At 41.4% G+C, this 25,720-nt stretch overlaps 1 protein-coding gene across 7 annotated transcripts in view; it reads left to right on the top strand.

Annotated features, from left to right (window-relative positions):
• ARID1B (AT-rich interaction domain 1B) overlaps positions 1-25,720 on the top strand; it is a 645,879-nt gene that overhangs the window by 274,751 nt on the left and 345,408 nt on the right. Inside the window, exon 1 of one of the 7 annotated variants that reach the window (XM_044289098.1) lies at positions 9,314-9,664. The exons of the other annotated variants lie outside the window; for them this stretch is intronic. Within the exon in view, the coding sequence (XP_044145033.1) occupies positions 9,656-9,664 (9 nt within the window). The 5' untranslated portion in view covers positions 9,314-9,655. Of the gene's footprint in view, positions 1-9,313; positions 9,665-25,720 lie in introns of those variants that run through there. 7 annotated transcript variants of the gene reach the window in all.

The raw sequence follows: 25,720 nt of genomic DNA, 5'->3' as shown, positions 1-25,720 counted from the left end.
AAACATGAATAACGATAATTACATACAGGTGCCCATAATTGTGTAGATATTAAAAATCAAATGGAGATCTTGCATACTGGGGGAAAAAGCAGGATTCACTCGGCATCCGGAACTTGATAAAACGGATACGCGGGACATCTCTTGTAGCGTGATATTATCTATGAGAGGCAGAGATCAGAGGCCCGCAACCCAGATGGCCGCCAGGCAGCAGAAGCGCACCGCGTACGCTCACTCCCGAACATGGGTGGGCACAATCGGCAGACTTAACAATCATGTGACCAGTCACATGATGCACACATAAACAACACGTAGCGGGCTTACAGCGATCTTTGATCACAAACATATCATAAAGCAAGAGAGGGGGTCCAGCAGTCTTCTATCACAATAGTGGAAAAACCACTCACATATTTTACTGCCTCATCCCCATATTATTAAGAATTAAATATTCATGCCCTGCACATATATTAAAATTATTGTCTCCTATGCCAAAGGACTCGGATCGGGTATCAATCGGAAATCACCGGCAATTAAGGCAAATGTGGACAGAGACATAACCAAAGGCTGACTCTGCAACACAGTTGTCCCATTAAGACAGTGGTTTTCAACCTTTCTAAAGCCGTGACCCCTTAATACAGTTCCTCATGTTGTGGTCACCCCCAACCATTACATTTTTTTCCTTGCTACGTCATAACTAATTTTGCTACTGTTATGAATTGTAATGTAAATATCTGATATGCAGGATGTATTTTTATAAACCAAATAAATAACTTTAAAATAAATAATAAACAACAAATACCCCCTAAAAAATAAATCAGTGGTGCGCACAGTAACCCTCAAATAAATAACTCAGTGGTGCTCACAGTACCCCCCCCCCCCAAAAAAAAAATAAAAAAAAATCTTGTGCTCAGGGTCCCCCAAATAAATAAATCAGAAGTGCTCAGGGTCCCCCAAATAAATCAGCGGTGCTTCAGGTCCCCCCCCCAAATAAATAAATCAATGGTGCTCAGGGTCCCCCAAATAAATAAATCAGAAGTGCTCAGGGTCCCCCAAATAAATAAATCAGTGGTGCTTCATGTCCCCCCAAATAAATTAAGCCTTGCTCAGCCAAATAATTAAAATAAAATTAGCCAGGCTCAGCCAGGCTCAATTAAATCATTGGTGGCAGTGGTGCTCAGCGGCGGTGTCATTAACGAAAAAACTCGGACCTCAGCAGACAGGCGGCCCGACTTACCAGTCCAGACGTCAGGCTCCTTCAAGCACAGGGCAGTGATAGGACATCACTTCCTGTGCGCGAGGATAAGGGGACGCTGCCTTTGTGCGGGCAACTCACAATAGGAAGCCTCAGGCGACCCCCCCGGAAAGGGCCGATCGACCCCCAAAGGGGTCGCGACCCCTAGGTTGAGAACCGCTGCATTAAGAGAACACATAATAACACCCATACCACACATGTGTCGTGTCACTGCCCACTGTCCAACCTCATGTCTAGCAGGAAGAGCCGCGTCTCGGGTCACACCCGATGCCCAGCCCCCCCGAAATCCCAGGCCCCAGACCCCTGCCCATAAACCGCACAGTATTATGAAAAGATCAAAAATAACCATTATTTAATGCCGGTAGGTCCTATAACAATATGATACTTTAACTTTCGTGACAACTTTCTTACAAATTAAATCATGTAAAAATTCAGGAGTATCTACAGTAAATAAATGACTATTAGAAGTACTAGAAAGTGCTATCCTCAATTGAAAATATGCGTACCAAGCCACCTCACCTAGATTTTCCCTTTGCCTTAGCTCCATGAGGGGCAAAATTTGTCCACCTCTGACCACTTGATGCAAGTACTGAACATTTTTGGTCCTCCAGTACTGGTGGCAATTTAGATCAATTAGATTCAAAAGCTTTGGATTGTGCCATAATGGGGTGCACATGAGTGATGCCTTAACTCTACACCAACTCCTTATAGCCAGCCAAGCCTTTGTAACCATTCTGCAGAAAAATTTATAACCAGTCTGTATATTTGATAAATAATCAGACTCTAGTACTTTCTTAAAGTGGAGTCTTTCACCACTTTACTACAGAAATGGCTATTTTCCCAATCGTTAAAAAGGCAAAGTTGGGAGGCCACAAAGTAACCCCTAAAATAGGGGAGGTTAAGACCTCCCCGATTGTAGGGCATAGAAAAGTAGAGCACCTTCAATCTCACGCGCTTCCTCCCCCATAATAATAAATCATTGAGCATCCGCTCTATCAATCTAAAGTACTTGTCTGCAATCCATACAGGCGAGTTGCGCAGGACGTAAAGAACCTGGGGCAGCACTACCATTTTTATTAACGAAATTCTGTCCGTTCTTGCAGGCAGAATTTTTTGCCATATCTTAGTTTTAGCCCTCAACTTTGTCAGCAAGGGTATCAGGTTAAGTTGTAAATATTCCTGAGGTTTGGCAGAAACTGTTATCCCCAGGTACTTTATTGAATCAGAAATCGTTAGCTGGTTATCCCAATCTCCTCGCAACTCGTCTATAGGGAGGAGAACAGTCTTCTCCCAGTTGATCTCCAAGCCGGACGGGTCGGAGAAAAGACCAACCAGGTCCATTATGCGAGGAAGAGTATTTTCTGTTTGATGAATAAAAACCAGGATATTGTCTGCGTAGAGGGATACACGATCAATCTTCCCCATTATGCCAAAACCGGCCACCTTCGAGTCCTGCCTTATGCTGGCTGCTAGAGGTTCAATGTAAATATTAAATAAAAGGGGGGAAAGGGGACAGCCTTGACGGGTGCCTCTTCCTAAAGTGAAACTCTCTGTCATCGTATCATTAATCCTGATCCTAGCAGCTGGAGAGTTGTATAATAACTGAACCATCGCCATAAATCTTGGGCCGAAGCCCATTTTTTTCATCACCTCCCAGAGAAAAGTCCACTCCACCCTGTCGAAGGCTTTTGTAGCATCCAACGACAGGATGGAGCGGGCGCCACACCCAGGGGACTGAATATTCATAAATAGCCTGTGCAAGTTGTGATGAGTGCCCCTTTTTGGCATAAAGCCATTTTGATCTGGGTGAATGATGGCGGATATAACCCGACAGAGCCCCCTAGCCAGAACTTTTGATAGTAACTTAGCATCAGTGTTTAGTAGGGAAATTGGTCTATAGGAGCTCAATTCTGCCGGGTCTTTATCCTTTTTGGGGATTAAGACAATCAAAGCCTCCATCATAGAACATGGTAGACCCTCTCCCTGTATTTCTTGAGAAAAGACTTCTAGCATATGAGGAAGGATCACATCACTGTACTTGCGGTAAAATTCGCATGGAAGGCCATCTAGCCCTGGCGATGAGTTCCCCAAGATAGACCCTAGAGCCTCCTGAAGCTCCAAGAGAGACAACTCGTCTTCCAGATATTCTATTTGAGCTTCATTTAGGGTCAAAAGTGGAATTTTCTCCAAGAACCGCCTCGCCAGGTCAGATGATAAGCCATGAGAGGATCTATATATCTGAGCAAAGTATTGTAAAAAAAAAAAAAAACTGAAAAATCTTTTACTAGTTTTGATTACTCTCCTCCTTTCTATTTAAAAATCTCTTTTGACCTGCAAAAGGTTGAGCATCTATGTCTAAAGTGCTGGCTGCTACTTATTCTCAGTAGCATGTTGGCTCATGTACAGTAGGTCCAGTCTGCATTTAATAGAATCTAGTAAAATCTTTTTGTTGAACCCAAGCTCCACTCCTTTCTGAGTGCAGCCCCTTGCTGGCTACTTGGACTGACAGGGCCAGGCAGTGGCAAAGCAGCGAGGAAGGAACTGGCCACAGAAAGGAGCTGCATTTGGGTTTAACAAGAGCAATGGTGACACCCTTGTTGCACCAAAGGCCTAATATGCATATGAAGAAATAGTATCATAACTCGGGAACAGAGCCTCGGATCAACAAAAGAAAAAAGTGTTTTAGTCAAGTGATCCACAGCTGTGTCTATACGAACAGTTTGCCAGCAGTATTTGGGCATTACGTAATTAAATTGATGTTATCTTCCTTCCCGCTCAGCATCATAATATTATGTTACTGAAAGCAGGTAGGACATGCTCAGAGATGTACTATTATGGTACTGTGATGGTGCGGGCTTAGGGCTCTTTCACACCTGCGTTCTTTTCTTCCGGCATAGAGTTCCGTCGTCGGGGCTCTATGCCGGAAAAATCCTGATCAGTTTTATCCTAATGCATTCTGAATAGAGAGAAATCCGTTCAGGATGCATCAGGGTGTCTTCAGGACAGGACCGTTTTTTGGCCGGAGAAAATACCGCAGCATGATGCGCTTTTTGCTCCGGCCAAAAATCCTGAACACTTGCCGCAAGGCCGGATCCGGAATTAATGCCCATTGAAAGGCATTGATCCGGATCCGGCCTTAAGCTAAACGTCGTTTCGGCGCATTGCCGGATCCGACGTTTAGCTTTTTCTGAACGGTTACCATGGCTGCCGGGACGCTAAAGTCCTGGCAGCCATGGTAAAGTGTAGTGGGGAGCGGGGGAGCAGTATACTTACCATCCGTGCGGCTCCCGGGGCGCTCCAGAGTGACGTGAGGGCGCCCCACGCATGGATGACGTGATCGCATGGCACGTCATCCATGCGCATGGGGCGCTCTGACGTCATTCTGGAGCGCCCCGGGAGCCGCACGGACTGCAAGTATACCGCTCCCCACTACTACTATGGCAACCAGGACTTTAATAGCGTCCTGGCTGCCATAGTAACACTGAACGTATTTTGAAGACGGATCCGTCTTCAAATGCTTTCAGTTCAATGCTTTTTTCCGGATCCGGCGTGTAATTCCGGCAAGTGGAGTACACGACGGATCCGGACCACGCAAGTGTGAAAGAGGCTTTAGGATCTGTAGCCGTGCCATCTCTATATTCTACATCTGGCACTGCTCTCATTGCTGGGATTGGGGATAACTCTGGTCATGGCAGTTTAAACCCTTAGGTGGTCTCAGCATCTAAGTGGTTAAAGAGACAGAGAGGGCTCCCTCTGTCACCCATCGCCTCCTCCCGAAATTCCTATTTGGGCCTGCCAAAGTCACGTATGCCAAAATGGTATGTACAGAAAATACAACTTGTTCTATGGAAAACAAAACCCATATTGCTTTGCCATGCAAAAAAAAAAAAAGTTATTAGTTGATTTAATAGGAAAGTTTTGTGTGGTCCTGAAACTCTAAATTGGTTTGCTCCTGAAAGTTTTTATGCATTTTTGGGAAAACGTAAAAAAAAAGATATTTCACAAAAAAAAACTTCCGTTGTCTGACAAACGACTTTTAAGAAGTTAAATTGAAGTGACAATGCAGGTCACGAATCCAGCTGCTAATCCAAATTTGGACGCCTTTTCCCAGCTTCTAGTTTTCCAAGTGTTCTGGAGAGTGCTGAAGTGTATCTACACGTACTGTATAGACTGTGTCGTGTACAATTGTAGTAATGTGATAATAGTAATAGTGGCAAAACTATTTGGATCGAAGTCATTTGCGTCAGACCTTTTATGAAGCGATTTTGTGGACCTTTATACTCCTTTTATGTACACAAAGCATGGCTATGGGAATAAAGGTTTCATGTTTGCTTTGTGCTGTATTGGCAGTAGAAAATGATGAAATCACTGCGCTAATACTGAGAAGATGGAGGGAGCCAGGAAGCTACTGGGCACGCTAGTCTACTACTGGATGCAGGAGAAGTGGACCAGAAGTGAAACCGTAGAGGATAATTGTGCATATAAAATCTTACATTATTTCTATTGAATGTCCCTAGGGGTAATATTTCATTTGGAAGCCTATTCATTGCATACTAATACTTTTCGTAGGATAGCCAATTTAATATTTACTTTTCCCCCCCTTAAGTAGATAGAGAGGGTGACTTGCTGATATACCCATTAAGTAAATTCTATAGATCTATGGTAGTTATTAAAGACACATAATATAGAAATAACATTATACAGGTCCATAGCAAGTAATGAGCCTTCATGTGAGAATGCTGTGAGGAATTCCCTTAGCGCATTCTTGCAAGGCTTTGCTTAGTATTATATCCTCTGAGGCACTATGTAAGCATTAATGGTCTTAACTAATCATGATACACATTTACTGTAACAGGTACGAAAACCACTGTAAAATGCATGAACATAAGGGAAAATTACTTATTCCAACTGACAGTGTCAAGGCAAACTGGATTTGCCTAAAGCATGGATTGAGTCATTATGCTTGATAAGTCTCATAGCTTGGAACCATAACAGAAACGCATTAATGCTGTGTTAAGTAACAGGGAGGACGTTGCCTTAGCATGTCTCCTTTTTATAATTGAAGACGCCTCTACCGCATAAAAAGTACTCTCTCTAGTGTTACCATTTACTCAGAGCTTACAAGATATATTATTATTCTCATGTGGCTTGTAGTGTTGATTGTGTTTTCAAATATCTGAGGTTGTCACTTTTTTATGCTGGATAAGGGCTCATGCATACAAACGTATTTTCTTTCAGTGTCAGCTCTGTTTTTATTTGCGGACCGTATACAGAACCATTAATTTCAATGGGTCTGACCAAAAAACTGAAGGTTCACCGTGTGCATTCTGTTTCCGTATGTCCGTATTTCTGTTGCGCAAAAAAAATTGAACGGACATTACAGACAAGGATAGTACTGTTCTATTAGGGGCCAGCTGTTCTGTTCCGCAAATTACGGAATGCACACGGATGTCATCCGTACTTTTTGCAGATCCATTTTTTGAGGACTGCAAAATACATACGATCGTGTGCATGAGGCCTAAGGTGCCATCTCTGTCTGCATAACTAATTTTTAGGTATTGTGAAACATCTGTAGGTCTACAATGCTAAAACTACTGTTATCCAGTTTGTGTTGCTTATATAGTATCAATATATTTTTACAGTGATGTGCAAAGGTTGTCATTACTCACATTAGTACCTATACCCAATGGAGCTCAAAATCTAAATTCCATTTATCGAATATACACATGGGGCCAATTTTATAGGAAGACAATAAACCGATTTGTTTTAGGTGTGTAGGAGGACACAGAGGTACCTGGAGGAAAGCCACGCAAAAATAGGGAGAAAATACAAGCACCCCGCAGATGTTTTAGTTTTGAGATTTGAACCCAGTGCCCGGCGGGCCAAGGCAACAGAGCTTAACCACTGAGACACAGTAAAATATGAGACGACATATCACTAAATAGGGAATTGATTTCTGCACTGGTGATTAACAATTTCAATTACTCAGGCATATTACAGCCCTGTACAAGGTCTGAGTTATGTGAAGCCATAATCTTAGGCTACGTTCACATCTCCAGCACACAACTCAAGTGGTCGCAAAGAGTCATGCTGCGCCTTTGTATGCCTTTGAGACATTTTGGCACCCATTATACCTGATGGGATAAGCCTCTTTAATGTAAGCAATAAATGTCCCTATCCTCTGAGATACAGGATCCCTTGTGCTTTGGCTAACAGATGAAGGTCTGTTGACTCTTGAAAATGGACCTTCAAGCCAGATATCCCCTTTGGCATTGAAATGTTTGCACAGCAAGAGGGTATCTAGTTGTCCAGCTACATTAGTAACTGGAATGAATATAAATTAAGGTTGGAAGTACAGAAAACTCATAGGTCATTATGTTGACCCATTTCTTTTTTTTGGGTTTTGCCAGCCAACTTAATAATATCAGTCCAGTCAGATGTTTCCATGTACTTTTCCAAGGATGACATTTCTCATGAAAACCGCTATAATTACAAGCATGGTGGTGAAATATGGCTTTGTCCCTACTTCTACGGTGGGAGCGTTTTTTCACATCACCATGATCTTTTTTTTGGGCTAAAGCTTGATCTTACCCTTAATTATTGTCTTTTCAGTTCCCTTTGCTCCAGATAAGTGCTCTTTGTAATACAAAGTCAGTGCACAGTGTCACCCGCTGCCACTGAATGTCAACATTAGGCTACTTTCACACTTGCGCTTGATCGGATCCTTTCTGAACGGATCCGATCATATTAATGCAGACGGAGGCTCCATTCAGTACGGATCCGTCTGCATTAATAACTTAGAAAAATTTCTAAGTTCGCAAGATGCCTGAGCGGATCCGTTCAGACTTTCAATGTAAAGTCAATGGGGGACGGATCCGCTTGAAGATTGAGCCATATGGGCTCATCTTCAAGCGGATCCGTTCCCATTGACTTACATTGTAAGTCTGAACGGATCCGCACGCCTCCGCACGGCCAGGCGGACAGCTGAACGCTGCAAGCAGCGTTCAGCTATCCGCCTGACCGAGCGGAGCGGAGGCTGAACGCCGCCAGACTGATGCAGTCTGAGCGGATCCGCTCCATTCAGACTGCATCAGGGCTGGACGGAGGCGTTCGCGTCCGCTCGTGAGCTCCTTCAAACGGAGCTCACGAGCGGAATTGCGAACGCAAGTGTGAAAGTAGCCTTACTTGTTTTCCTTTTTATTTGATTATATTCTCTATGTTCTGACTTCTGTTTTTGCATCTGTTTGTACACTTCAGTCCAGAAAAGCAAAAGGAGAGGAGATCTGGATGTCTGTGCTTATGTGGAGCAATATACCCCCTGGGCAGGCATCAGAAATGAACAACCTTCATTGTATTAGCAGTACAAAGAGAGTTCAGTGTGAATGGTAGCAGGCAACATAGACTAGACAATCCAAGGTGTTATGTGCCCACATGATAACAAATTGATGTTCACAATTTTATCATCATTAATTGCAGTAAAGAAAAAAGATTTGAAGAAATGTATTTTTTTATTATTTTATCTTTGGTAGATTTTTTTATAATTATTATCTTTCTACATCCTTTTTTTTTTTTTTTTACAAATACTTTTGTTTGTTTAAAGAGGAGAAAAGAAATTGCGGCAAGGAATCAGGCACTCAAGCTCTTGCCTGGTATTTGTGTACTTGTGTTTCTTTGCCATTGTTACACATTTGTGAGATGTGTCAGATCTTCAATAAAGCAGATTGTGTCTTAGACAGTTTATTTGGCATGCTGTCTGCACAAGTTACAGAGGTTTGGCTTTGGCAGAAAGATGGAATTGTTCTTAGGAGCCGGTGTCAACAAAAGTTCAACCCAGGGTAGGCATGGGGTGTGTTAGCAAACAGCTTGTCATGTAGACCTCTGGCATATAGCTTCATGCATTGTTCACTTCACCCCCTGCTCTCTGCAGAGAAAAAAACAGCACACTCCTTGTGAATTAGTTTGGGGGAGGATTGCAAAGGAGGAGTTAAACAGTTTAATTCACAAGAGAAATTGCTATTAAAATAATAAATAAAAAAAGTAGACATCACTAGGTTGTGCTGGCAAAAAATGTGCAAGGCCTTGTTCTTCAGGCTAGACTTTTGTGTTTGATGCAAACAGTCATTGAAGCCTTAGCAGCCATCCACAGAACAAAAGAAGGAGCCCTGAGCTGCCAAGGACTGCTGTGGGATGCTGGTAATGATACAGGTAGGCGGGTCTTCTCCAGGCTTGAATTTCCCCCTCCACAATGAATAATGAAACAGCTGGAGGTTCTGTTGGCAACACATGCTTTTTTGAAAAAATACCTTGCCACCATGGCATAGTGGATTGTGCACCTCTCACTGCAGCTTAGAGAACGGAGTTGCTGGCCCTTGTGAACAGACTGCAGCCTTCATCCTGAAGAAGGAAATGGTAAAAGTAAGTGGAACCATTTGTTGCTGTGCACTTTCTCCTGATGCATTGTGTGCTCACTTTATATGCCCCGCATAGTATTGTTTACATTGTATACATTACTTCTGTATTCTAATACTTGACAACCTTGCAGCGGAGCAGGATTTGTATTTACTTTGTATGTGATGTTTACTATGAATTTCTCCTTGTGGAGTTTTCTTCCTGCTTTTTACATTGTGAATCTCGTGTGCGGTTGTACAGTTACTGATTTATTTCTATGCGTGTAAATGATTGACTTTATATTGGAAGTTTTACAGTAACACTTGGTTTCCACTTGATACTTTTTGCAATTGTCTATCCATAAATGGGCAAAAACATTTTTTGTATGATCCCTGCCATCACTATAAACCTAGCCTGTAAATGGGGCTGAGAGTAAAACACAATTGAAGAAGTGCAGAAAAACATCAGTTTTTAGTGGTGTTCTTTTGCACTTTAGCTTTTTTTCCCCATCATTTTTTGTCTTTCTGTGATTTTTTTTGCTGTAAAAATGACAGCTCCAGCTGTTAGCTGAAGGTCTATGGGACACACAACCATTTTCTGACTACTGGCATTTGTACTAATGAGAAGGCTTTTTTGCCTTTCTTGCTTCTTCATTTTTTTGGTCGTTTTGCCAACACTTTCTAGTTGTAAGACACACTATGGCCTCATGTACACAACGGTATCCATTTTGCAGATCATAGATACCGTGCATTTTCCCCTTCGCACAGACGACAAACAATAATTGGACATGATTTAAAAAAAATTTGTGGGACATGCAATGGACATACAGATACGAACAGCGCGCGATGGTGCAAAGTAAAACTGGCTTAGTTGACCATAGCAACCAGACTGAGCCTTTCATTTTCCAAATGTACTCTGAAAAATGAAAAGTGGAATCTAGTTTTCCTTTGCACCAGTTTTGATAAATGTCCCCCACTGTGTGCAGGAAATTCCAGAAAAAAATGCCACAAAATCCGCAGCAAAGAATGTAGATGCAGACCGATACTGAATTGGAAGATACTCTGCTATGTTTATGCTAAGCCTTAATGGGAATGGCACAAAAGATCTATGAATTTGTGGATTCTGTAAGCTTTCTTTATTCACTTTCTTTATGCTCGTTCTGTACCAGGTATTCATTTTCAACATGAGAATGGCGGTGGAATATTGCCTAGTAATGCAATGTCCTGGTGATGCCATGGAGAACATAAGGCTTTCACCAGGGCCTGTCTTTTGTAATAGTAGGCTTTTAAAATGGGCACCCATCTGTCAGTGCTGTGTTGTGATAAAGCCTGAAACAGCTGGCTTGGCTCTCTTCTAATCCATTCATCCCGTCTACAGATTAGACAGTGGCCTGTGTCTGCTTACAGGGCCTGGGAGACTTGCCTGTCCCCCAAGACAAACAAATGTGGAAAGAGATATTGCACAAGATGCAGGCATACAATTGCTCTGAGGATTACAGTGCTGCAGAGCTAATGTATAAGTGACATGAAGAGTGCTACATACCTGACCAAGACCAAGTAAACATCTTAAGAAATGTTTTTGTACTGTATGTTTATTCCGCTCACATCATTTAAATCTTTTTGTATAATATAAAGATGTCTGTCAGATTCCACCAAGTTATCTGCCATTTTGGCAGGAAAACTAGCGCCGTATGCACTCCTTTTTCCTGTGAAATGTGCCGCTATCTGTGGTGGAGCCTCTGACACCTATATGAAAAAAAACTAGCACTCTTAGGATTGTAATATTAAGCCATGCAGCATGCTTGGTGTAGAACACTGCTCTATATACCCTTCTCAGTGTACCTATACTCAGTGAACACCTTCTAAGGTTCAACTGTCATAGTTTAACCCCCTCAGGTCCCAACCAGTTTGGGTTTTAATTTTTTCCTTCCCATTTTGCAAGAGCTATAACTTTTCAACTTTTATGTTCACAATATAAGGACTTGATTATTATTTTTATTTTTTTATGGCTCCATTTAATTTACCGTTTCATGTATTGAAAAATTGGAAAAAAGTATTTGTTGGTGAAAAAAAAAAACTTTTTCACCATGGTTCTTTTGGGGTTTCTTTTTATAGAGTTCACTGTGTGTTAAAAGCTACATGATATCCGTATTCTCATGCTTAGTGAAATTAGAAAAACCAATATGGGCAAAATACCAATAGCTCAATATGTGTGGCAAAATGCAATAGCTCACCAAAAATCCAAGTACACACACATGATGTAAATTCATTCTTTATGTATTTATTTCCTTTTTTAATAATAATGTAAGACAAAGTACACATAATAGCAGCAGCACAGGCATCCTGTGTTGCTGCTATTATGTGTACTTTGTCTTACATTATGTATTTCCTTTTTAATAATAAAGAATGAATTCACATCATATGTGTGTACTTGGATCTTTGAGCTACTGCTTAGTAAAATTATAGCAGTACCATATTTATATAGTTTATAGTATGTTTTCCTATAGTTAAATAAAAACTTATTTTTTTTCATTGCACTGCTCTTATCTGATGCTCAGAACTTTTTTTTTTTTAAACCGTTCCACCTACAGAGCTCTGTGGGCTATATTTTTTATGACTTTTTTCTATCACTTTTTATTAAATTTTTATTTCTTTATTTTTTTTGGGGGGGGGAGTGATAAAAAAAATCCTGTAAATTGTCTATTGTTATCTTTTTTCCATTATAGCATTCACTACACATAAATATTTTTCATTTTTAATAACTGATCAGTTAACCTGCGATTTTGTCACAGGGATCTGATTGAAGGATGGGGCAACCCCCTCCCTCTATTGAACTGCCCAGATGCTGCAGTTGCTCTTAACCATGGCATATGAGTGGGGTCAGAGTTATTTCTGATCCCAGTCATTGTTGCCAAGTGCCAGCTGGAACCCGCTGCGAAAAACATCTCATGATCCCACTCCATACACTTTTTGTGCCCCACGTACTGTTACATCAAAGACCAAGGGGTTAATATTGATGACCTATCCTTAGGCAGCAGTAACTTGGCATGTGCACTACACAGTGTATGGCGCTGTACCTGATTCTGGCACACCGTTCCTGAAAACGGCAATTATCAGGTTTCCAAAATTCCGATCCCCCTAATGAAATATTGATAAGTCATCTTAAGTATAGGTCATCAGTATTAAAGCCCTGGAAGACCCCTTTAAAGGTGTTGTCCTGTTTCAGGAGGAAACAGCCAAACAATACATGTGATCCATCTGTATTTAAGAATAGACTGTTACTTACCTGACAGCTCCCATGTTGCCACTCTGATTCTCCAGGCAGGGCCCTGTATACCCATCTGTAACTGTTACATCACATCAGCAATGTGACCGCTGCAGCCAATCACGGACATCAGCAGCGCACTGAAGAGCAATTGCGGACAAGAATAGGCATTTCTATGGGGGTGCTGGACAGGTGCATTGCGGATCCGCAATGCACTATGGACGTGTGAATGGACCCTAAGAGAAATCAGATTACATTGAATCATATTTACCCTCTGTACACATCCTTTTATTAACTATTTTCCAAAAACATCTTCAGCTTTAGAGGTTCCTATTGTACATTGTCCTTGTGGGCAAAGCTTCAAATTCACTTGTGAGAGGATCATATTCAAAAGCTTGAAAATTCAGTGAAGGAGCAACATGTGCAAAACTGAGTGATCTGTTTTCTATTAGCTAATATAAGCAAATCTTTTACATGCTTGCCAATTGGGAAGAGAATAAGGATGGAATAAATAAATACAAAGACATGCAGTATCTACCCCATGTTTCAGGCACTGCTATGCTTTGAAGGGAGCCCTCTGTGGATAGCATTACTGGCAGATATTCTAAACCATTTTATGATTCAGTGTGGGTGTCCGCATAATCAAGTGAAGTTGAAATATTGTTTGGACTCATTCGTTCAAATGACATCAAAGGAAAACAGGCAAAATTGGTGCACATTGCAAAAAACAAAACAAAAACAAAAAACTGGGAATTACACCATTTATTTTAATAGGCCCTTGCAGGTGCAGTTTTGACAGCACATGGATAGAAAATACTACAGTCTGAATCAGACCTAAGGGCTCATGCACACAGCTGTTGCCTGTCCGTTCAGTGCATTTGGGGACAGCATTGGGCACTGTGATGTGGTGCAAAAACGGCCAGTTCCCGTATTTTTCAAACCCGCTGTTTGCAGGGCCACAATATGGGCGTGGCCATGCAACGGCCATCTGCATGAGCCCTAAAGCTGTACACATGGCTTTTGGCAATTTCCCACATTTTCTCCACTCCACTATTTTAACCCCTTAAGCTCGGCCCTATTTCACCTTAAGGACTTGGCCATTTTTTTGCAAATCTGACCAGTGTCACTTTAAGTGCTCATAAATTTAAAACACTTTGACTTATCCAGGCCATTCTGAGATTGTTTTTTCGTCACATATTGTACTTCATGACACTGGTAAAATGAAGTAAGAAAAAATAAATTATTACCTAATTTACCAAATATTTGGAAAAATTAGCAAATTTCAAAGTTTCAGTTTCTCTACTTCTGTAATACATAGTAATACCCCCCAAAAATTGTGATGACTTAACATTCCCCATATGTCTACATCATGTTTGAATTATTTTAGGAATGATATTTTATTTTTTGGGGATGTTACAAGGCTTAGAAGTTTAGAAGCAAACCTTGAAATTTTTCAGAAATTTACAAAAACCCAATTTTTAGGGACCAATACAGGTCTGAAGTCACTTTGCGAGGCTTACATAATAGAAACTGCCCAAAAATGACCCCATTCTATAAACTACACCCCTCAAGGTATTCAAAACTGATTTTACAAACTTCGTTAACCCTTTAGGTGTTGCACAAGAGTTATAGGCAAATGGGGATGAAATTTGAGAATTTCTTTTTTTGCCTAATTTTCAATTTTTAACCCATTTTCTCCACTAACAAAGCAAGGGTTAACAGCCAAACAAGACTGTATCTTTATTGCCCTGACTCTGCCGTTTACAGAAACACCCAATATGTGGCCGTAAACTACTGTACGGGCACACAGTAGGGCGTAGAGGGAAAGGTGCGCCGTATGGTTTTTGGAAGCCAGATTTTGCTGGACTGTTTTTTTGACACCATGTCCCATTTGAAGCCCCCCTGATGCACCCCTAGAGTAGAAACTCCATAAAAGTGACCGCATCTAAGAAACTACACCCCTCAAGGTATTCAAAACTGATTTGACAAACTTTGTTAACCGTTTAGGTGTTGCACAAGATTTAATGGAAAATAGAGATACAATTTAAAAATTTTACTTTTTTGGCAGATTTTCCATTTTAATATTTATTTTCCAGTTACAAAGCAAGGGCTAACTGCCAAACAAAACTCATTATTTATGGCCCTGATTCTGTAGTTTACAGAAACCCCATATGTGGTTGTAAACTGCTGTATGGGCACACGGCAGGGCGCAGATGGAAAGGAATGCCATACGGTTTTTGGAAGGCAGATTTTGCTTGACTGGTTTTTTTGACACCATATCCCATTTGAAGCCCCCCTGATGCACCTCTAGAGTAGAAACTCCAAAAAAGTGACCCCATTTTAGAAACTACGGAATAGGTATTGCAGTATTGTTGGTACTAGTTTAGGGTACATATGATTTTTGGTTGCTCTATATTATACTTTTTGTGCGACAAGGTAACAAGAAGTAGCTTTTTTGGCAAGTTTTTTTTGTTATTTACAACATTCATCTGACAGGTTAGATCATGTGGAATATTTACTAATATGTATACAATTTTTTTTATTTATGTAAGTTTTATACAATGACTTCATTTTTAAAACCAAAAAAATGTTTTAGTGTCTCCATAGTCTAAGAGCCATTGTTTTTTCAGTTTTTGGGCGATTATCTTGAGTAGGGTCTCATTTTCTGTGAGATGAGATGACTGTTTGATTGGCACTATTTTGGGGTGCATATGACTTTTTGATTGCTTGCTATTACACTTTTTGTGACTTAAGATAAAAAAAGGCTTTTTTTACACCGTTTTTATTTTTTTACGGTGGTCACCTGAGGGGTTAGGTCATGTGACATTTTTATAGAGCCAGTCGATATGGACGAGGCGATACATAAATAAAAATAAAGTATACATATTAGGTAAGTTTTACACAATGATTTCATTTTTTAAACAAAAAAAAAATCATGTTTTAGTGTTTCCATAGTCTAAGAGCCATAGTTTTTCTTTTTTCTGGCAATAATCTTGGGTAGGGTATGATTTTTGCGGGATGAGATGACTGTTTGATTGGTACTATTTTGGCGTACATGCAACTTTTTTGATCACTTTTATTACCTTTTTGGGGAAGTAAGGTGGGCAAAATTTCAATTTTCTCAGTTATATTTTTTTTATTTTTATGGCGTTCACCGTGCGGGGAAAGTAACATGACCGTTTTATAGATCAGGTCGTTACGGACGCGGCGATACCTAATATGTGTAGTGTATTTTTTTTATTTTTTTTTTATTCAGTTTGTTTTTTATCTTAATTTTTTTACTTTTTTTTTATTATTTTTTGACCCAGACCCACTTGGTTCTTGAAGGTCCAGTGGGTCTGATGTCTGTATAATACAGTACAGTATGCTATATAGTGTACTGTACTGTATTTTACTTACTTTGTCTGAACAGATCTATGCCTTTTAGAATAGATCTGTTCAGCACCATGGACAGCAGGACGTCTGAGTAGGCGTCCTGTTGCCATGGGAACCTTCCCAGTCTGCTCAGTAGTAGCCAGAACTGCGCAGACGGGGAAGGGTAAGGACGGGGGCTCCCTACCTCTGTGACCCCATCCTGTCTGGGGTCTGCAAAGGCACAGCAGCCCCCCGATGGGAGAGGGAGGGATGTCAGCCATTTATACCAGAGTTTCAGCAATGTGCTTACACTCTGGTATAACCACTGTACACCAACGAATTTTCAAGGGGAGGGGGGCGGGAGATCGCGGCCGCAACGCCCCCACAACCCCCCCTGCACCTCCCGCCGGCATAAAATTATGCAGGGGTGCAGGGGGGGTGAAAAATCTTTATTTTAGGCGCACTAAAGTTTCTGATCCACACGGATCAGAAACTGCAGAAAGCGCAGCAAACCACAGGTCTGAATTGACCTGCGGTTTGCTGCGATCACCGACACGGGGGGGGGGGGGGTTGTCATGGTGTTGTGACAGGATGATTTCAGCCGGCATCCTGTTCGGATTAACCCCCGGGGCGCCGCAATCACTATTTAAACTTAGGACGTACCGGTACACCCTGAGTCCTTAAGGACTCGGGAAATAGGGCGTACTGGTACGCCCTAAGCCCTTAAGGGGTTAAAAATAAAATATATATATAAAAAAAAAAAAATAATAATACTATGACAGAAGCCTAAATGAAAAATATGCTGCCCATAACTTTGCTGCCACGGAACGCACACGGATGGTATCTGTGTTTTGCGGATTTGCAGACCATAAAACAACAACGGTCATGTGCATGATCCCTTTGTTTCGTAAATATGCCCAATGGTGTTTAATAAAATGTAAATTACCTCTTGGTAGTTTGCCAAAGATTCATATCTTGAACTTCAGCTCACAATTACAAAGCTGTCAAGTCCAAAATTACAGATTCAGTTTAACACCAGAAATGAATGAACATAAAAAAAGAAAATGTACGTTATTGGCTGATAAAAAGTCTAAATCAATTGATTTAGCCAGTAATTGCCTAATACCTATTTTCCAGCACAGTGCAAGGCTTTCATTTAGCTGATATGTAGGCCTTAGAAGTGAAGCCTGTGTGTGTTTTTACTATTTAACGTAACCCTGCTAGATATAAAAATAGCTCCCTCATAAAAAAAGTACTGTTTTAAACACCAGGTATTGGCAAGCTCAAGAGACAAAATTAGAAAATAAATACATGGTATTTTTGTCCTTTCAAATTGGTAACACTTTAACCTTTTAAAACCAGGGGAAGAGTATTTTATGATGAACATTTTGGCAGTGTTCCCGGACATTCTTTTCCTGCTTTATAGGACTTGGACTTGGCGGTTCCCATGGGTAGTGAACAAAATATCTACATTTTATGCTTATCCATTTTTTTTTCATTTAAAAAGCACTGATGAAAACTTGTTCATTTTACTTGAGTCAGAATCTATGCCGTTTATCATACACACACATAAGAGGTCCCCCATTTATTAAGAAACTAGTGAAGGCCCCATTACATAAGCAGATTATTGACCCTCCACTGTAAAGGTGCCACTTATTACACTATGAGCAAGCAAATGCTCATTCATCGGACACCAAAATCCTTGTTTCTGAGCCGCTGATGATACCATGTAAACGGCGATCTACTGCCTAGAAACAATGAATCTGTATGGGGAGACATGACCACAATAGTGCAAGGGTCCCACTCAAAAGAGGTTACCATGACGTTGTGAGTGGTCCTCAAAACATACAGTATACAAACTACCTAGTGTTTGTGTTTATATTATGCTTAGCAATCCATAGTAATCCATGTCTTTATCTCTACAGTTTGGCATTTTCCCAGGAAATGATTGTAGCATGTAAATTCAGCAATCAACTCTGCTCATGATCAGGCCCAAATGGATATCAGTCTGCCCATGTAAGGAGCCCTTAATGCCTTGTTTGCACTGTTCAATTACTGGGCAGATTATCGTGACTGAAAGTTCCTATGAAAGCTCGTTCCTGATAATCTGTTCATCTAAAGGTGTCACAGATCACCCAATGAACAAGGGAAACACTTGTTCATCAGGTGAAATGATTGTAGGTGTGGACATTTCAATCACCGTTTCTGCTGTCTAAACAGCGATCTGCTGCCGCTCAGAAACAATGCAGCTGTATAAGGCCGAATGCACATGGCCGTGTTTCACGACAGTGAGCAGTCTTTCGAACCACGGGCTGGATTCCTGCTGAGAGCAGGAGCGCACAGCGTCATTGGTTGCTAGTACAGTAATACACTGGTATAGATCATTGGTACACTGGTACAGTAATACACTGGTATGGAACCTACTGCATGTAAGTGCAGCTCTTCATCTCCAATAGCGAGCAGGCAATTGTCAGGAAGGAATGCTTCCTTCCTGGAAATCGTCTGCTCATCGGCGCAGTGTAAATGACCCTTTACTCTCTCTAACCTCCAAGACTGAACTGAACTGTTCACAGCCTTATCTGATGCCTTCTCCATCTCTTCACCTGTCAAGCTCTCATGCCTCTAATCCAGGCATCCTCAAACTGCGGCCCTCCAGCTGTTGTAAAACTACAACTCCCACAATTCCCTGCTGTAGGCTGATACCTGTAGGCTGTTCGGGCATGCTGGGAGTTGTAGTTGTGCAACAGCTGGAGGGGTGCAGTTTGAGGATGCCTGCTCTAATCCCATTGCTCCATCTTGGTTTAACACATGATTCAATGCTAGAAAATCAGACTTGGCACTAATTGCATATACTACTAAGGCTACTTTCACACTAGCGTTCGTCGGTCCGCTCGTGAGCTCCGTTTGAAGGAGCTCACGAGCGGACCCGAACGCAGCCGTCCAGCCCTGATGCAGTCTGAATGGAGCGGATCCGCTCAGACTGCATCAGTCTGGCGGCGTTCAGCCTCCGCTCCGCTCGCCTCCGCACGGACAGGCGGACAGCTGAACGCTGCTTGCAGCGTTCGGGTGTCCGCCTGGCCGTGCGGAGGCGTGCGGATCCGTGCGGATCCGCCCAGACTTACAATGTAAGTCAATGGGGACGGATCCGTTTGAAGATGCCACAATATGGCTCAATCTTCAGGCGGATCCGTCCCCCATTGACTTTACATTGAAAGTCTGGACGGATCCGTACGAGGCTATTTTCACACTTAGCTGTTATATGCTAAAAATAATGCAGACGGATCCGTTCTGAACGGAGCCTCCGTCTGCATTATTATGATCGGATCCGTTCAGAACGGATCAGATCGAACGCTAGTGTGAAAGTAGCCTAACCCACTTTGTCATGGTACATTTTGTACAAGATCATAAGTTAGTTATATTACTTTTAACCCCTTAAGGACCGAGGACGTACCGGTACGCCCTATTTCCCGAGTCCTTAAGGACCGAGGACGTACCGGTACGTCCTGACTTAAAACCGTAACTCCGGCGCCGCGGGGGTTAATCGGAACGGGATTTCGGCTGAAATCATTCAGCCGGCATCCCGTAACAACGCAGGGGGGGGTCATTTGACCCCCCCGTATCGGCGATCGCAGAAAACCGCAGGTCAATTCAGACCTGCGGTTTGCTGCGCTTTTTGCCGTTTCTGATCCCCGCGGTCCCTGACCGCGGGGATCAGAAACTTCAGAGTGCCCGAAATCAATATTGTTAACCCCCCCCTGCACCCCTGTATGATTTGATGGCGGCGGGAGGTGCAGGGGGGGTGTCGCATGCAGTGGGGGCGTTGCGGGAGGCGGGCGGTGCGGCAGGCGGGATCGCGATCCCCCGCCCGCCTCCCATTGCATAATCGTTGGTGTACAGTGGGTATACCAGGGTGCCAGCACATTGCTGGCACCCTGGTATAAACGGCTGACATCGTTGATGCGATGTCAGCCGTTTAACCCTTTCCATACAGCGGTCCGTACGGACCGCTGTATGGAAAAGGTTAACAGTAAGAGGGAGCTCCCTCCCTCTCCGATCGGGGGGCTGCTGTGCCTTTGCAGCCCCCCGATGGGAGAAGGAGAGAGCCCCCAGACAGCCCCCCCAGAACCCTGTCCTTACCCTTCCCCGTCTGCGCAGTTCTGACCATAACTGAGCAGACGGGGAAGGTTCCCATGGCAACAGGACGCCTGCTCAGGCGTCCTGCTGTCCATGGTGCTGAACAGATCTGTGCTGAAAGCATAGATCTGTTCAGTGTAAGTAAAATACAGTGCAGAACCCTATATAGGTTCTGTTCTGTATTTTACAGACATCAGACCCACTGGATCTTCAAGAACCAAGTGGGTCTGGGTCAAAAAAATCAAATAAAAAGTGAAAAAAGTTAAGATAAAAAAAAAAAACATTTATCACTGAATAAAAATTAAAAAAATAAAATACACTACACATATTAGGTATCGCCGCGTCCGTAACGACCTGATCTATAAAATGGTCATGTTACTTTCCCCGCACAGTGAACGCCATAAAAATAAAAAAATAAAAACTATGAGAAAATTGAAATTTTGCCCACCTTACTTCCCAAAAAAGGTAATAAAAGTGATCAAAAAAGTCGCATGTACGCCAAAATAGTACCAATCAAACCGTCATCTCATCCCGCAAAAAATGAGACCCTACTCAAGATAATCGCCCAAAAACTGAAAAAACTATGGCTCTTAGACTATGGAAACACTAAAACATGATTTTTTTTGGTTTCAAAAATAAAATCATTGTGTAAAATGTACATAAATAAAAATAAAGTATACATATTAGGTATCGCCGCGTCCGTATCGACCGGCTCTATATAAATATTACATGACCTAACCCCTCAGATGACCACCGTAAAAAAAAAAAAAAAAAAACTGTGTAAAAAAAGCAATTTTTTGCCATCTTACGTCACAAAAAGTGTAATAGCAAGCGATCAAAAAGTCATATGCACCCCAAAATAGTGCCAATCAAACTGTCATCTCACCCCGCAAAAAATTAGACCCTACTCAAGATAATCACCCAAAAACTGAAAAAACTATGGCTCTTAGACTATGGAGACACTAAACAATTTTTTGGTTTTCAAAATGAAGTTATTGTATAAAACTTACATAAATAAAAAAAATTGTATACATATTAGGTATCGCCGCGTCCGTGACAACCTGCTCTATAAAATTACCACGTGATCTAACCTGTCAGATGAATGTTGTAAATAACAAAAAAAAAAAAATGCCAAAAAAGCTATTTCTTGTTACCTTGCCGCACAAAAAGTGTAATATAGAGCAACCAAAAATCATATGTACCCTAAACTAGTACCAACAATACTGCCACCCTATTCCGTACTTTCTAAAATGGGGTCACTTTTTTTGGAGTTTCTACTCTAGGGGTGCATCAGGGGGGCTTCAAATGGGACATGGTGTCAAAAAACCAGTCCAGCAAAATCTGCCTTCCAAAAACCGTATGGCATTCCTTTTCTTCTGCGCCCTGCCGTGTGCCCGTACAGTAGTTTACGACCACATATGGGGTGTTTCTGTAAACTACAGAATCAGGGCCATAAATAATGAGTTTTGTTTGGCTGTTAACCCTTGCTTTGTTACAGGAAAAAAAATATTAAAATGGAAAATCTGCCAAAAAAGTGAAATTTTGAAATTGTATCTCTATTTTCCATTGAATCTTGTGCAACACCTAAAGGGTTAACAAAGTTTGTAAAATCAGTTTTGAATACCTTGAGGGGTGTAGTTTCTTAGATGGGGTCACTTTTATGGAGTTTCTACTCTAGGGGGGCATCAGGGGGGCTCCAAATGGGACATGGTGTCAAAAAACCAGTCCAGCAAAATCTGCCTTCCAAAAACCGTATGGCATTCCTTTCCTTCTGCGCCCTGCCGTGTGCCCGTACAGTAGTTTACGACCACATATGGGGTGTTTCTGTAAACTACAGAATCAGGGCCATAAATAATGAGTTTTGTTTGGCTGTTAACCCTTGCTTTGTTACAGGAAAAAAAATATTAAAATGGAAAATCTGCCAAAAAAGTGAAATTTTGAAATTGTATCTCTATTTTCCATTGAATCTTGTGCAACACCTAAAGGGTTAACAAAGTTTGTAAAATCAGTTTTGAATACCTTGAGGGGTGTAGTTTCTTAGATGGGGTCACTTTTATGGAGTTTCTACTCTAGGGGTGCATCAGGGGGCTTCAAATGGGACATGGTGTCAAAAAAACTGTCCAGCAAAATCTGGCTTCCAAAAACCATACGGCGCACCTTTCACTCTACGCCCCGCTGTGTGGCCGTACAGTAGTTTATGGCCACATATGGGGTGTTTCTGTAAACAGCAGAGTCAGGGCAATAAAGATACAGTCTTGTTTGGCTGTTAACCCTTGCTTTGTTAGTGGAAAAAATGGGTTAAAATGGAAAATTAGGCAAAAAAATGAAATTCTCAAATTTCATCCCCATTTGCCAATAACTCTTGTGCAACACCTAAAGGGTTAACGGAGTTTGTAAAATCAGTTTTGAATACCTTGAGGGGTGTAGTTTATAGAATGGGGTCATTTTTGGGCGGTTTCTATTATGTAAGCCTCGCAAAGTGACTTCAGAGCTGTAGTGGTCCCTAAAAATTGGGTTTTTGTAAATTTCTGAAAAATTTCAAGATTTGCTTCTAAACTTCTAAGCCTTGTAACATCCCCAAAAAATAAAATATCATTCCCAAAATAATTCAAACATGAAGTAGACATATGGGGAATGTTAAGTCATCACAATTTTTTGGGGTATTACTATGTATTACAGAAGTAGAGAAACTGAAACTTTGAAATTTGCTAATTTTTCCAAATTTTTGGTAAATTAGGTATTTTATTATGCAAAAAAATTAATTTTTTTGACTTTTTTTTACTAGTATCATGAAGTACAATATGTGACGAAAAAACAATCTCAGAATGGCCTGGATAAGTCAAAGCGTTTTAAAGTTATCACCACTTAAAGTGACACTGGTCAGATTTGCAAAAAATGGCCTGGTCCTTAAGGTGAAAATGAGCCCGGTCCTTAAGGGGTTAAGTGGCGGAGGAAATCACATTTTCACTGTCATGTTAAGTTTCCCATGGCTTTATTTCTTTATAGCAAAATTTTTAACACAGGACATATTCATTTATTTTGAAGCATAATTTAAATATAAGACCCCTGCAGCCCTTTAATGGTTTGGGGAAAATACAGGAGACCAGACCTAAGCTTGTGTAGCTACAATTATTCTATCTCTTAGGGCTTATGCACATGAATATATATTTTTTTCCATTTCCGTTCCACTTTTTTGCAGGCTGTATGCGGAACCATTCACTTCAATGGGTCTGCAAAAAAAACGGAAATGACTCAGTGTGCATTCCATTTCCGTATGTCCACATGTCCGTTTGGCGGACAGGCATATGTACAATGGTTCCACAAAAAAAGCGGGTGCGATACGGATGTCATATGGATGTCATCAGTTTTTTTGTTTTTTTTTCTTCGGATCTGTGTTTTGCAGACCGCAAAACACAGATCCGAAGCAATTTATACTTAATTTATATAAATCTGTCCATATTACTAATATTTCACTAGTACTTATTTCTTGTTTGCATTGCTTCATTCACATACAGCTGACCATGTTGACCAAACCTACTGACCATCTAATGTGTGTGGGGACCTCGTGAGACTCCCCTGCAAACGCTTGTTTTCGACAATCTTTTTTGAAGGCACCTAAATTATCATTTCTGGGCTGCAGATCGTACTGTCTAAACAGCGATCTACTGCCCAGAAACAATGCAGCTGTATGAGGACGACCGATCACAATAGCGATCACTCATCTTCATACTGTGTAGGTGATCGCTGCACCTCCACTTAACAAGCAGCCGACTGTCGGGATGGAGCTCTTTCTTCTCAACAATTCTTCTGCTCATCAGCTCATCTACCGTAAATCACCTTATACATAGGAGCCATCATTATGGTCAGAGCCCTCTCATACTACACAGGAGTGTGATACAGACAGAAGAGGTCACTATGTGCCATTTAAATGCTAGGCTGATTCCGCACTAGAATTTGTAATATATAGCCTCTGTACATGAACAACATTCGTCTGTTTAGACAGTTATGACCTGTGTACGCAGCATATTTGTCTGTTGACATGCTGATTACACAAGCAGTGTTCGCCAACATTAGGGTGCCCTTTCCAATTGTAGACTAACTGGTAAAATCTTTTACAAATTTTTGTATCCAGCTCTCTGGATATACTTTTGCCCCACATTTGACAGCTTACATCTACATCCTGGTTCTATTACGGGGAATAAAGTGTTTGCGATTAGTCCTACTTTATACCAGAATAAAGCTTTCCTTTATATATAATTTGGATCCCTATGAAGAAAATAAACGCTTCTATATGCAACTATATACAAACAAACATGTTTTTTTTTTTTTACATATCCATCATGCTTTCGCTTAAAGGGGTTGGTTGTCCCATGAAAAATAGTCTAGTTTTCAAACCAGCACCTGGATTTCTATACTTAATTAAGAATTTTGTATAGCCACTGAGTTGAATGTATCTGTATAGGGCCACCTGCTGTTTTTTATTTTATTTCTTTGTCTGACTCAGAGATGGCTATACATGTTGTTTCACTCTTCAACTGCCTTCTGAGCTGTGATAGGGAGAGAGCAGCAGCAGAAAGAACACGCCCTCTGAGCTGCAGCAGAAGAGACACCCCCTTGAGCTGCCAGTCTGTTATAAATCTAGCAGAGCAATGAATAGTAAAATCTCAGAATTCATTTGAGTTACAGGGCTGGTTCTAGCTTTGTTAGAAAGAGATTGCCCTGTACTATGTCATGTCTTATTTACATTTTTTACATTAATCATGGAATAATCCCTTTTACACAAAAATAAGGGGTATTCGCATTATAGGCATTTATGGCTCAGAATATGCACTGACCCCCATCAGTCTGCTGAGATGGCTGCATCCAGGTGGAGAATGAATGGAAAGGTGGTCTGCTACATGAATTGAATTTAGAGAGCTGCACACATTCTCAACATCCTCTTCATTCATTCTCTGCCTGGATGCAGTGGCCAGCCCCGCATTCTGTAAATGGCTGTGTGTGTAACCTCCATATATCAGAATTTGGGGGCATACTATATCTCCTTAAGGTGCTCTCCGTAAGGAGAGATAGTATCCCCCAAATCCTGACTTGGCCTCTTACCCAGTTATGCCAGTCCTCTCTGCTCTGCGCTGATGAGGGGCAATTACCCCGAAAATCCGTCTGCAGATGAGGTGCTGGCTTTATTTTCCAAGTCATGTCTCAAGACCTATGTAAAGAGTCAAACATTGACTTATAGGATAGTTGCCTTACATCTGGTAACATTAGCGGCAGAGCTTGTTAAGAGCTCATTTGCATCCCTTCTTCCCTGCATATATCCGACACGTACTATTT

The sequence above is a fragment of the Bufo gargarizans genome, chromosome 4, assembly GCF_014858855.1.
Source record: "Bufo gargarizans isolate SCDJY-AF-19 chromosome 4, ASM1485885v1, whole genome shotgun sequence".
NCBI lineage: Eukaryota > Metazoa > Chordata > Amphibia > Anura > Bufonidae > Bufo > Bufo gargarizans.
Note: the sequence above shows the minus strand (reverse complement) of the source record. Positions and strands in the feature narration are given on the sequence as shown.